This window comes from Lacerta agilis, chromosome 14 (assembly GCF_009819535.1).
Source record: "Lacerta agilis isolate rLacAgi1 chromosome 14, rLacAgi1.pri, whole genome shotgun sequence".
Classification (NCBI taxonomy): Eukaryota; Metazoa; Chordata; class Lepidosauria; order Squamata; family Lacertidae; genus Lacerta; species Lacerta agilis.
The window spans coordinates 27,716,040-27,728,982 of record NC_046325.1 but is presented as its reverse complement, the minus strand read 5'-3'; the positions used below and the strand labels follow the sequence as shown (position 1 = coordinate 27,728,982).

The 12,943-nt window shown below is 46.2% G+C and overlaps 1 protein-coding gene across 1 annotated transcript in view; it reads left to right on the top strand.

Moving 5' to 3' along the window:
• Positions 1-2,856: 2,856 nt before the first annotated feature.
• The window catches only part of LOC117058091 (collagen alpha-1(XVIII) chain-like), a 35,401-nt gene continuing 25,314 nt past the window's right edge, over positions 2,857-12,943 (top strand). Inside the window, exons 1-6 of the mRNA XM_033169023.1 lie at positions 2,857-3,026; positions 4,094-4,218; positions 11,025-11,171; positions 11,706-11,774; positions 12,292-12,363; positions 12,855-12,923. Of these exons, the coding sequence (XP_033024914.1) occupies positions 2,879-3,026; positions 4,094-4,218; positions 11,025-11,171; positions 11,706-11,774; positions 12,292-12,363; positions 12,855-12,923 (630 nt within the window). The 5' untranslated portion in view covers positions 2,857-2,878. The remainder of the gene's footprint in view (positions 3,027-4,093; positions 4,219-11,024; positions 11,172-11,705; positions 11,775-12,291; positions 12,364-12,854; positions 12,924-12,943) is intronic.

Here is a 12,943-nt window from a genome sequence, read left to right as displayed (position 1 = left end):
TTAAAGGTAAAGGTAAAGGGACCCCTGACCATCAAGTCCAGTCGTGTCCGACTCTGGGGTTGCGGCGCTCATCTCGCTCTACAGGCCAAGGGAGCCGGCGTTTGTCCGCAGACAGCTTCCAGGTCATGTGGCCAGCATGACAAAGCCACTTCAGGCAAACCAGAGCAGCGCATGGAAACGCCGTTTACCTTCCCGCTGGAGCGGTCCCTATTTATCTACTTGCACTTTGATGTGCTTCCGAACTGCTAGGTGGGCAGAAGCTGGGACCAAGCAACGGGAGCTCACCCCGTGGCAGGGATTCGAACCGCCGACCTTCTGATCAGCAAGCCCTAGACTCTGTGCTTTAACCCACAGCGCCACCTGTTTACTAGGGCATTTTTGGAATGATAAATGTGTCAGGAGTTTTTAGCTTTTCTTTCCTCTTTTTAATATTTTGTTTTTCGAGAAAGAGAGAGGTGGAATATGTTTTTGCCGTGCACTGAAGAAACTTCCACAAAAGAAATATGCTCTTCCTTAAACAGTTATTGGAGTGAACTCTTCCCCAATTCCTCTGCCCTTCCTCTCAGAAGGCAGAAGAGTTTGTCAGGCAGCCTTGAGCTGTTTGGAAAAAAAAAAACCCAAACAGGCACCCTCACTGCATCAAAACTTTTATCACCCACTGGGATGGTGTTTAGTCTGTAGGGTAGCATGCTCATTGACAGAGGCAAAGGGCAGGGAGATGAACTTTTGGGGGACTAAATATTAGAACCGTAGAATTGTAGAGTTGGAAGGGACCCCGGTGGTCATCTAGTCCAACCCCCTGCAATGCAGGAAACTCAGCTAGAGCATCTGTGACGGATGGCCACCCCCTTCCCGGTTCTAACCTACTGCTATTCATCCATCACTGATACCATTTCACACTGCTTCTTCTTTTTCTCTTGCCCCAACCCCAAATATTGCAATGCTCCTTGAACTTTTGTGAGACAGAAATCCTCACCATGATTCCCCCCCCCAACCTCAAACAGACCCTTTAATGTGAGTGACCCTTCTCTCAGTTAAATTAGCCCTTTATGAAGAACAGTGAGGACTGGAATTTTCACTCTGAAAGGAGCATTCATGGTTTGCATGCAATAGGTCCCCAGTTCATTCCGGATCTCTTGAGTAGGGTTGGAAAAGACCCTTGCCTTGCCTGAAACCCCGGAGAGCTTTCTCTCTGGGTTTCCCAAACTTGGGACTGCAGTTGTTTTTGGACTGCAACTCCCATGACTAGTGGTGAGGGGTGATGGGAATTGTAGTCCAAAAACAGCTGGAGACCCCAGTTTGAGAAAAAACTGATGTAGACAGTAGTGAGCTGGATGGACCATTGGTCTGACTTAGTATAAAGCAGATTCCTAGGGATGCGGGTGGCACTGTGCTCTAAACCACTGAGGCTCTTGGGCTTGCCAATCAGAAGGTCTGCGGTTCGAATCCCCGCGCCGGGGTGAGCTCCTGTTGCTCTGTCACAGCTCCTGCCAACCTAGCAGTTCGAAAGCACGCCAGTGCAAGTAGATAAATAGGTACCGCTGTGACGAGAAGGTAAGCAACGTTTCTGTGTGCTCTGGTTTCTGTCACAGTGTTCCATTGCGCCAGAAGCGGTCTAGTCATGCTGGCCACATGACCTGGAAAGCTGTCTGCGGACAAACGCCGGCTCCCTCGGCCTGAAAGCGAGATGAGCGCCACAACCCCATAGTCGCCTTTGACTGGACTTAACCGTCCAGGGGTCCTTTACCTTTTTACCTACCTAGGTACCAGGGAAACAGTTAGGGCTCCCCTTTAATTCTGTGTTTTATTAAACCCATGACTTAGAGCAGCTTGCCAAACTATGATTGATGTTTCAGGGGGGTTTTTTATAAAAAAAAATAGCAATCATGCAATGCAGCCTTCACCGTCCTGGCCCCCTCCAGATGTTGTGGACTCTTATATCTATACACCACATTCTCATAAAATATCAAGCTGGGATACAGCAATATAAGCTTTTGCTGGGTGGGGCTGCTGGGACTTGTAGTCCAGTACATCTGGAGGGCACTGGGTTGGCAAAAGTTGGTGCAATGTGTGGAACTCATCTAACACAAATGTCCACAAAGCCTTGAGCGCTGGTGGACTAGTAGGAAACGTGTGCTTTTCCCTATGTTTCAAGGCACATCAACCCCTGTGTGTGACCTCTGCCTTGATAGCTTAGTTGGTTAGAGCGTAGTGCTGATAATGCCAAGGTTGCAGGTTCAATCCTTGCATGGGACAGCTGCATATTCCTCCTTTGCAGGGGGTTGAGCTAAATGCTCCTCAGGGTCCCTTCCAATTCTTCTATGATTCTACAGGTTGTTGTAGGGATTAAATGAGGAGGGGGAGAACCATGTAGGCCAACTTAAGCCCCTGGGTGGGTGGGTGCGAGGAGAGGTGGCATATAAATGCAACAAATAACTAAAACTCAAGAGCAGCACCTGAGCACAAGAGCCCTCAACCCTCCTGCAATTTCCAGCAACTGGTATTCAGAACCGTTACTGCCTTTGTGGACGCAGAGCCTAGGCATCATGCTGATGGAGACAGCTGATGTTCCCCATGTCGACGTTTTTGCCTGCCTTTTCCCCCAGAAAAGGAGACGGCTTTGAGGTATCTGTGGCCGCTGTCCAATGCTGATTGCTCTGTGCAGTGCCTTCAGCGGTACCAAGCAGTGCTGTGGTGTGAGATGCCAGCTGATTGGCAGAGAGCGCCTGGTGGGCGGGCATCCTAAGCAGATAAGAGCTTGGATCAGGGGTGCCAAAGGTTGGCCTGGAGAGAGAGAGAGGAGAGAGTGTGCTTGGGTTTGGGAAGTGCTGGGAAGGACACTGACAGAATCGCAGAATCGTAGAACTGCAGATTTGCAATGGGTGCTCTCAGGGGGGCCCCGTCTTTGCGTTGGCTCTGCATCCTCTTGGTGCTAGTGGGGCTGGCTCCCCTCGCTGCTGCTCAGTTCTGGTGGGCTTGGGGTCAGGAAGAAACCACAACTGCGATGATGCCAACAACCCCCAAAGGTAGGTGCAAAAGGCACAATAACTATTTTCTTCTCTTCCTGCCACCCCGCTTTCCATTGCTCTTCTATGCGGCGAAGGGGTTGGAAATGTAGAAGGCTCCAGAAAGGTTAATGTTTGGAGCAGAGACAGCTTGGAGTCAGTTAACACTGCTTGGTTGGGTTGTAAATAGAACAAGATAGGGGAAAGGGACTAGGAGTTTGCATCGGGAGGTATTTGGACTGCAGCTTGTTTGGGGTTAGAGTGACCACCATATAAGTTGTGTGGCAGGCAGAATTTCAACAGGTGCTGCTTTCCCCTGCATGGAGATGCAGTGAGGTGCACAGCTTTCGCTCCCAAGGGTTCCACAGCACCTGTGCACGTGGGGTCTGCCTGTTGAACTGCTGCCTTTTCTGCAGCTATGAGAGCTACAGAAGCCTTGCCAGGGGAAAGCTGGGGAGAATGCTGTGTGGTGGATAGAATGCTAAACCCTGACAGGGGGAGACTTGGGTTCAAATTTCTGCTTAGCCCTGATGCTTCAAGAGCAGTATTGGCCAGGTTGGTCTCTGGCCTGATCTACCTCACAAGGTTGTTGTGAGCCTTACCCTGAGCACAGAAGGAGGAAGAATTGGATGTACTTACTTATTTACTTATTTACTTATTTACTTATTTACTTACTTACTTACTTACTTACTTACTTACTTACCGGTACTTATTTTACTTACTTACTAAATTTGTATGCCGCCATATACCTGTAGGTCTCGGGGCTGTTCACAATTGAATGCAGCAATAAGAAAGAAAACAAACATGGCATTCTCCTAACTTTGGCTTTTCTTTCCTGATAGCTCAGTTGATAGAGCATGAGATTCTTAATCCCTGGACCGTGGGTTCGAGCCCCATGCTGGGTGAAAAGATTCCTGCATTGCAGGGGGTTGGACTTAGATGATCTTTGTGATCCTTTCCAGCTCTTATGATTCCATGACTCCACTGCTCTGGAAAACAAATGTCGGAAACAGTGCGGTTTTCTTTTACATTTTGGGCGCTCTGATGTGGTGGTAAGCTCCTAACCTGGTTTCATTTTGCCTTCCCAGCCACGGAAGCAGATGTGGAAGAACCCACTGAGAAAACGGTCCTGAGCACCCCCACCCTTTGGGACACACCAGGGACATTTACAGAGGAGGTGGCGGTTTCCTCTGAAGCAACAACACCAGGCCTGGTAAGCAGTTGCCGTGGGAAGTCTGGGTAAGGCCAAGGCATGCCTAGCACCCATGTTTGTGGCGAATCATCTAGCAGATTTAGCAGAACTCTAGAACTGGAGGGAGCTTTGTAGGCCATCAAACTGGTACAGCAGGCATGGGGAATCTGTGGCGCTCCATATGTTGCTGCACTACAACTCCCAACACCCCTGGAGATACTGGATGGCGATCTTGGGAACTGGAGTCCAAAAACATCCAGGAAAGCCACAGGTTCCCTGTCCCCTGTTCCTGCACTGCAGCATGAGAAACCTCTGGCACACCAGATGTTATCAGGCACTAGTTTAAATCAGCCTCAGTCAGTGGCTAAGAATGACGAGAGTTATATTCTAGCAGCTTCCGGAGGGTCACAGGTTCCCCACCCTAACCCTTTGCTTCATGCAAGTGAGCAGGGTTTTGTTTTGCTTTTCATCTGGGAAGGCTCCTATGCCTTTAAGAAGGTAAAAGGTAAAAGTAAAGGACCCCTGGACAGTTATTTTCAGTCAAAGGCGACTATGGGGTTGCAGCGCTCATCTCACTTTCAGGCTGAGGGAGCCGGTGTTTGTCCACAGACAGCTTTTCTGGGTCGTGTGGCCAGCGTGACAAACTGCTTCTGGCGCAATGGAACACTGTGACAGAAGCCAAGGCACACGGAAATGCCGTTTACCTTCCTGCCGCAGTGGTACCTATTTACCTACTTGCACAGATGCGCTTTCGAACTGCTAGGTTGGCAGGAGCTGGGACAGAGCAACGGGAGCTCACCCCGTCACAGGGATTCAAACCGCCAACCTCCTGAACGGCAAGCCCAAGAGGCTCAGTGGTTTAGACCACAGTGCCACTTTAAGAGCAGTGCGGCAAGCAGAGAGTCAATGCATTTCCCAGCCATCACTATATTTCTATACAGAATAAAGCTTTCACCTCCTAGATTTCTTGGCTTCCTAATAAAGCAAGGGTTTGACAGTGTGACAGTGTGTTTGTGACGGATGTGTAAAATCATTATGAAGGGAGAGCGCAGCTGCAAAGGCGTGTGTTGGTAACTGGGTGCATATTTGTTTTATTTTACTTATATTTGTTGCATTTCTATCCCACCTTTTTTATTCCAAGGAGCTCAAGGTGCCACAAAAGATTCCCTCCCCCTCCCCTTCCTCATTTAATCCCCACAACAACCCTGTGAGGTAGGTTAGGCTGAGAGGCAGTGACTGGGCCAAGGTCACCCAGTCTTCATGGGCAAGTGGGGATTTTGAACCATGGCAAGTAATAGGAGCAATTTATTATTTATTTTATATCGTAAAATTTATACACCTCTTGATGGTAAAAAACAAACAAACCTTAAATCGCTTTACAAAATAACACTTCACGTTTATGTAGCATGTTCAAGTCACTCATAGCGTTTTGCGTGATTTCCGTAATATTTTGTTTCGTTAGTGAAATATACTCGGAGTCAAGTGTGAATTTCATGCTCTTTATTCAGCTCATAGTAGTGAGGAATGCAGTTCCCCCAAAACGTTTGCTTTATATACACTATTTACACAATGGGCCCCATGTGATTAGCTAATTCTGGGATACTCCTGTATGCCAATCGGAGTGCGGATTCACTTCCACCTGGAGCTGGATTGGGTGGCTCCTGCGGACCAATCAGACTGCTGCAATCTCAATCCTATTGTTCTGGGACCAATCAGACTGCTGCAATCTCAATCCTATTGTTCTAGGACCAATCAGACTGCTGCATTTTGGATCCTATTCAACTCAGTACATAAAAGTTAGCCACCACTATCACCCCCCCCCCCGTATTGTAGGTTGACGGAAGAGGACTATGGTTACCAAGTTGTATGCCCTATGTGCGCGCACACATGGAATCCTGGGAACTGTACTTTGTTAAGGGTGCAGGCAATGCTTTTTTCTGGGGGTATGCATACCCCTAAACATTTTGTGAATCTTTGTACTTTTGTCCATTTACTGTATTTATTTTTCCCGATTTGAACTATAAAATGGTGGTTTTCTTGAGTCAAAATGAGAGTAAACATTTTTTGGAGGGGGGTTGGAAGCCCTGGGCGCAGGAATTGTAGCTCTGTGTGGGGTAAACAACACTTCCCAGGGCTTGGGGTGGGTGCGCTTTAAATGTATGGTGTGTGTGTGTGTGTGTTCATGTCCGTAGCGCGATTTGAACTGAGGACTTTCAGGCCAATAGCCAACGTTCTGCACTAGCCAGAGGTGATGTGTCTGACTTTGCGTGTGAAATAAGTTTGTTTTTGAATCTGGATGTGTGAATTCACAAGTGAGTGTGTGAGTGTGTAGCGGAGATAAGAACAAAATTGTACCCAGAGAGTTCACCCTGCGTATGTTCTGGCCTCCAGAAGGGCATAAACAAGCTTTTGCTAAAAGAACAACCCAGAATCATGAACAACAACCCTATCTTTTTTCATTTTCAAACACTTGTGTAAGAATTTGTCTAGTGTCCAAAGCCCATTTCGGGGGCCTAATCTGGCCTACCGGTCAGTTTAAAAAAAGCTCAACACTTTCAACCCTAGAAAAAGTCCAACAACTTCAATCCTAATAAAAGGTCAACAACATTGGTTGGCCCTTTGGTCGGCCCCCACGGCCCTTCACTTCATCAAATCTGGCCCTCTTCGCAAAAAGTTTGGACACCACTGGTCTAGTGCAATATTAAATGTTCCATAATTATGGATATGCTTCATGTTCACACTTCACCTGCAAGAATGGGAGAATATACAGTATGGGGGTTGGGGTTAGAAAAAGAGAGAGAAGATTCATCATTTTGCAAGTCCTTCACTCCCTGAGCAGAAAAAGATTTTAGAAGTATATCCATGAACACTATTCAGTGATCGGTGACCTGAAAGCTGCATGCCTTTGAGTGAAGCTGCAGCTTTCAGCACATGTCGTCTCATTACTACCTGAGAAGGGGCGTATATACAAGATTGCAATCCTGTATGTAATAATTAATCTGTAGGAGCAACCACCTCCTCATTCCATTCAGTTATAAAAGAGGGGGGGGGGAGCCCTTGACTGTGAGCAGTGAAGAAAATGTGAAGGACACACAGCAGTCAAACAGTTCCTCTATCAAGTTCACTGACGGAACTGGCATGGAAATAAGGAACTGAAAAGTAATAACCCACTTCAGTGTAACATGGAGATTCTGCTCTTTACTGTGCAAGACCATTGATTCATCTGGCTGAGTATTATCTCCCCCAGGGAGAGGACCTGTAATCTAACAACATCTGGAGGCCCACAGGATCCCCATCCTTGGTCTATATCAGTTGTGGGCAAACTTTGACCCTCCAGATGTTGCTAGACTACAACTTCCACCATTCCTGTTTGCTGAGGCTCTTGGGCATTGTCATTCATCAACATCTGGAAGGCCAGGGTTCCCCATCTTTGATCTACACTGGCAGTAACCGTCCAGGGCTTCAGAAATAAGTCTTTCACCATCTTTACCTGGAGATCACCAGCAATTGAATCAGCACTGGATAGCTCAGTTGGTTAGAGAGTAGTGCTGATAAGGCCAAGGTGGCAGATTTTATCCCTGTATGGGACAGCTGCATATTCCTGCCGGCGTTGGACTAGATGGTGCTCAGGTCCCTTCCAAATATAAGTCCTACAATTCTATGATTGAACCTGGGATCTTCTCATACAAAGCATGTGTTTTACCTCTGAGCTATGGTCTCTCCGCCCTGCCACCCGGTAGTCTGAGGAAATGGGGAATGTTTACATGTGCAAATGTAACGTAGCACATAAACAGGCTGATCAGTTATCCTTTAACCACCAAGTTGTACTCATAGCCAAAGTGCTTCGAGAGAGGCATCTGCCTGCAAAGAGAATGCAAGACGAGACGGACCTTTGGTCTAATCCAACAAGGCAATTCTTAAGTTCTAGGGGTTGTGAGTGGCAGCTCAGGAACATACGTGCGGCTGTGTTTCCACACACCCACCCTGTAAAGTACACCGTCCTCCTTTGCACTGCTCTCCCTCCCACACCCTGCAGGTTAGGCGCAACAGCCTTTCAGCCTTTCCCACTTGGCATCTCAGCATGAAAGGCTTATGGCAATTCAGGCCAGGCGGCTGCTCATCTGAGCATGCTCCCAGTGTGGAAGATGCAGACCAAAGTCCCAAGGCTAGCTCCCCCACCCTGAGACACACAATCGCTTGCTCTTCTCTCTTGGTCCCTTTCTCTCCACTTTATCAGCAACCAAGGTCCTGTCAGACACAACAAATCCTTGGATTCAGTACATGTACAGGGCTTAATTGGCCAAAGGGAAATGGCTAGAAAGGGACCAGCCCAAGCAAGGGACGTGTGTCCTGCTTTTACAGAGGAGAGTCTTGTGTTTCGAAAGGCTCTCAGGAGATGCTCCTCTGTTTGATGGTGTCTTCCATTCGAAAGTGCCCTTCTTCTTCCTAATTTTTAAACATTACTTTTTTAAGTGTAGGTTTTTGACTTTATTTGGGCTGCTTGGTTGGGATGGCGTTGCCTGTTTGGGCTGGGGGGACGGACGACAAATGTTTCCTGCTGGGGTTTTTTAGTTCTAGATTATTTGTATGAGGGAAGTGTGGTGCTTTGCCTGTTTTGGATGGTGGTGGTTCTGAGCATCGCCCTTAAAAAAAAAAAATCCTGTGAAATGTGTAGTTTCTGGTGCCTCCCAACAGTTGGTGTAGAATACCTGGTTTCTGAAACCAGGATGAATCAAAATTCCAAAAGGACTGGAGTAAATTTGTTGATTATATAAGATTTAACCGTGGAAGTTTGAAGACACTAGCAGGATTGGAATGACCCTATGACATTGGTGGAAGGACTAAAGTAAGAAACTGCATGATTAGATTGGACTAGAAAACCTGCTGACGTGATGGATGGAAGTCGTAACTTGGCAGAGCGAGGATTTGTGTGTATTTGTATGTTTATGATTTGTTTAATTTGTTTAATTGGAAAATATATTTTAAAAAAAAACAGTTGGTGTAGAATACAATGGCCAGACCGGGAGCTTCTACCTGAGAACATGTGACACCATTGTTAAAACAGCTGCTCTAGCTGCCCACTTGCTACTGAGAGAGGTTAAAGCTTCTTGTGTTAATTTACAAAGCCCTGAACAACTTAAGTCCAGGGTATCTCAAAGATTGCCTTAACCCTTATATCCCAGTAGAGGTTTGGGGTTTTTTGTGGGGTTTCTTTTGTAAAAATAAAATAAAAATTGGAATTTTTATGAAAGTGATACAAAACAGTACCAAGAACAAGGCAAAAAATAAAAAAAATACAGAACAATCAAACCAGATGTTCCTGATCCCAGTCACTGATCATCTGCAGGAGCATCGTTGGTCATTCCCTAAGTTGTAGAGGCTTGTTTGACAACAACAAGATACTGAGCCTTTAGTGTCATCTGTGATGTTTCTACATTTTTAGTTCTGGGATTTTTGTATGCTGCTACATTAGTTGGGACGCGGGTGGCCTAGGGATTGTCGATCAGAAGGTCGGCGGTTCGAATCCCCGCAACGGGGTGAGCTCCCGTTGTTCAGTCCCAGCTCCTGCCCACCTAGCAGTTCAAAAGCACGTCAAAATGCAAGTAGATAAATAGGTACTGCTCCAGTGGGAAGGCAAACGGCGTTTCCGTGCGCTGCTCTTGTTCGCCAGAAGTGGCTTAGTCATGCTGGCCACATGACCTGGAAGCTGTACACCGGCTCCCTCGGCTAGTAAAGCAAGATGAGTGCCACAACCCCAGAGTCGTCCATGACTGGACCTAATGGTCAAGGGTCCCTTTACCTTTTTACATTTGCTATAGAATTACTGTTCTATTATTGCTGCTATTATTAAATTATTCTTGCAATCTGTTGGTTTGGTGATGCCTTGCCCTGATTGTCACTTTCAGCATAATTTTGTGTGTATGTGAAAAGGTGGCATACAGATAAATTGATTATGATTTGGATTTTTCTGCTTGCTTCGCGCTTAATATTAGTTAGGCATAAGCCCAGTTCTGGGGTCTCTCTCCTCTCCCAATCCCATGTTATTAACACTGTATGAATAGGAAAGTGGGGGGAGCACTCTCACTGCTGCCCCTCACTGCCTCTCATTGCCATCGCTGTTCCCACAGCCCCTCACCTGCCGAGAGGACTGAACCTCTGCCATGTGGGGAGCCTTTTTTATACCCCATAGTTCAGCAACAAACTTTTATTCTCAGCTACAATGGATCTCGCAGGCGGAGAATGTTTTCATTTTTATAAATCTTTATTATCTGCACAGCAAATCTTTGTATGAGTGAATGCTTTGTTATCCGGTTGTAGCTGTGCTGTGTCTTTGCACTTTTGTCCTTCCAGACCGTGAGGCTTTATAGTTTAAATTTCTGGTTCTTCCTTTCCCCATCCTTTTTTGTTATGCTTACACTTTTGTTTGCTAATAAAAAAATAAAACTAAAAAACTAAAACAATCAGGGGTGCTAGGGAACACGGCCCTTATTCCCCCTCACATGATAATTGTCTGAGGGGGGGGGAACCTGAAGAGGACTATAGGGATTCAAAATTCATATATATGGTCTTAACCTCTTCATTCATTCATTAGACCAGGGTTTCCCAAACTTGGGTCTCCAGCTGTTTTTGGACTACAATTCCCATCATCCCTGACCACTGATCCTGTTAGCTAAAGATGATGGGGGTTGCAGTCCCAAAACAACTGGAGATCCAAGTTTGGGAAACATTGAATTAGACTGAAGCATGTTGGTTATATGAGACTGGTTATACCACAAACATTATGTCAGGCTGTGGTGTGCCCACAAATTCCATTTTTCCCCTCCCAGGCTACCTCTGCAGCTGACAAGGAGGAAGTGTTTCCTGGCATGGATTTTCCCTTTCAAACCACCCTTGAAGGCAGCACCGAGGATGAAGATGATGAATTTTTACACAGCCTAGTAACAGCACTGGGGAAGGGGGTGTCAACTGGGCTGGTACGCTTCTGTTATTTTCTGTAGCAAGTGGGTTGTTGTAATCTAGATGTCTTCATCTGCCCCTGAAGGCTGGCTCACGAGGCAGCTGCTACCTACCTCGTTTTAGGGCTTATCCACATCTCTACTCTTTCCAGGCATGGTCCATGCTTTAGAAAAGCTCAGTGTTCAAGCGCCTTCTTTTTTTTCCCCTTTTCCTTTTTTGCTCCAGATGTTTCTCTATGGAAACCTGCTCTTTAAAGTTCAATCGAAACAAATGGCATTCCATGGAAAAACCTCTGCAAACGACTAAACAAAGGACCAATACCTATGCCAGGAGTGAAGAAAGCAACAAATTAAAGAATCAGCTACCATTTTGGAAAACAGATAAATGTGTGCATTGTGTTGCTCCTAGGTCTTCCCACACCATAAGAAGATAGCAGCACTTTGATTTGGGAGGCGGGAGGCCTCCTCAGTGGCAGGGAGGAGGAGACTTGGTGTCTTAGTTGGCATCTTACAAAATATGATTTCCTAACTGTTACCATCTTGTTATCTCAGGAAGATGCAAAACCCACAATGTCTTCAGTTCACCAAACCACAATCCGGGGAGACTCTGAGACAAAAGAGGTACATTTGGGATTCTCTTCTGGAAAAAACAGTGCCACATTGAAAGAAAGGAATAGGGGGTGGGTGGGGGAGTTAAAGGGATAGTAAGTAGAAGAAGCAAGTCCTTTATTCAATGGAACTTATTTCTGAGTAAACATACATTAGTTAATTGCCTTCTGGTGTGTGGGGTTGCTATGGTGGATATATAGCACTAAAGTGCCATGTGGAACCACCATTTTAATTCCCGCCTTTTTTTTTTTTGCTGAGGCGCTGGAAATTCTGTTTTAGAGAATCCTTGCTTTCCTTCAGAGACCTACAATTCCCAAGGATCCTTGTGGAGACAGAGTGAATTACTGTTAAGCCAGTTTTAACCTGCAGTAGCTATGGATAGAATCTAAGTGGCTGGTCTTGAATAGCAACCATCACCAGAGATGTGCTATTTAGAGAATTCTCGGTTCATTCATTTCGCCCAGTTAGAAAATACTTTTCTTTAAACCTCCCAGAATGTCTACTAACGGCTCCTTTGCGCACCTTTCAGGCAAAGCCAGTGACTGAAGAATCATGGTGGCCTCCGGTGACTGTTACAAAGCGGCATCCTCAGAAGGCTGAAGTGAGTCAATAGAGGGTTATGGCCTTCCTGATTTGGTAAATCCATGGCATATGTTTGTGAGGCAGCATCACCAATACAGTTACTCTCAGCTACTCCTCTGTAGGTATATTGCCTAGGACTTTTTGAAATATTTCAGGACCTCCCTGGGGATTTAGGAAGAGATACTGAAAGACATTGTTATTTGGGAGGCCCACCCACCCACATGACACAGTCATTGACACTGAGACATTGACAGACACAGCTTTGCTCAAAAACAATAAGGTGTATTTTTCAGGATTCTATGAGTGGTTAATTTCTAGAGAGTGAAATGCCAGGCCTTGACTCTCTGACCAAGCTCCATGACCTCTGACCGACACTCCCCTCATCAAATCCCAGATTGATATGAATGGTTATCTTGATAGGTCTTATTACATTTTCATGACAAATGTGCACCTTAACAATGTAAACAGGCAAGGAGTTTATCTGATTTTTGTCATTGTCTTGTGTCTCAGGAGGACCCACATGTCTCGACTCCTGGTGTTCACCAAACCGGGGGCAGGGGAGACTCTGTGGCAAAAGAGGTATGTAGGGAGTTCACTAT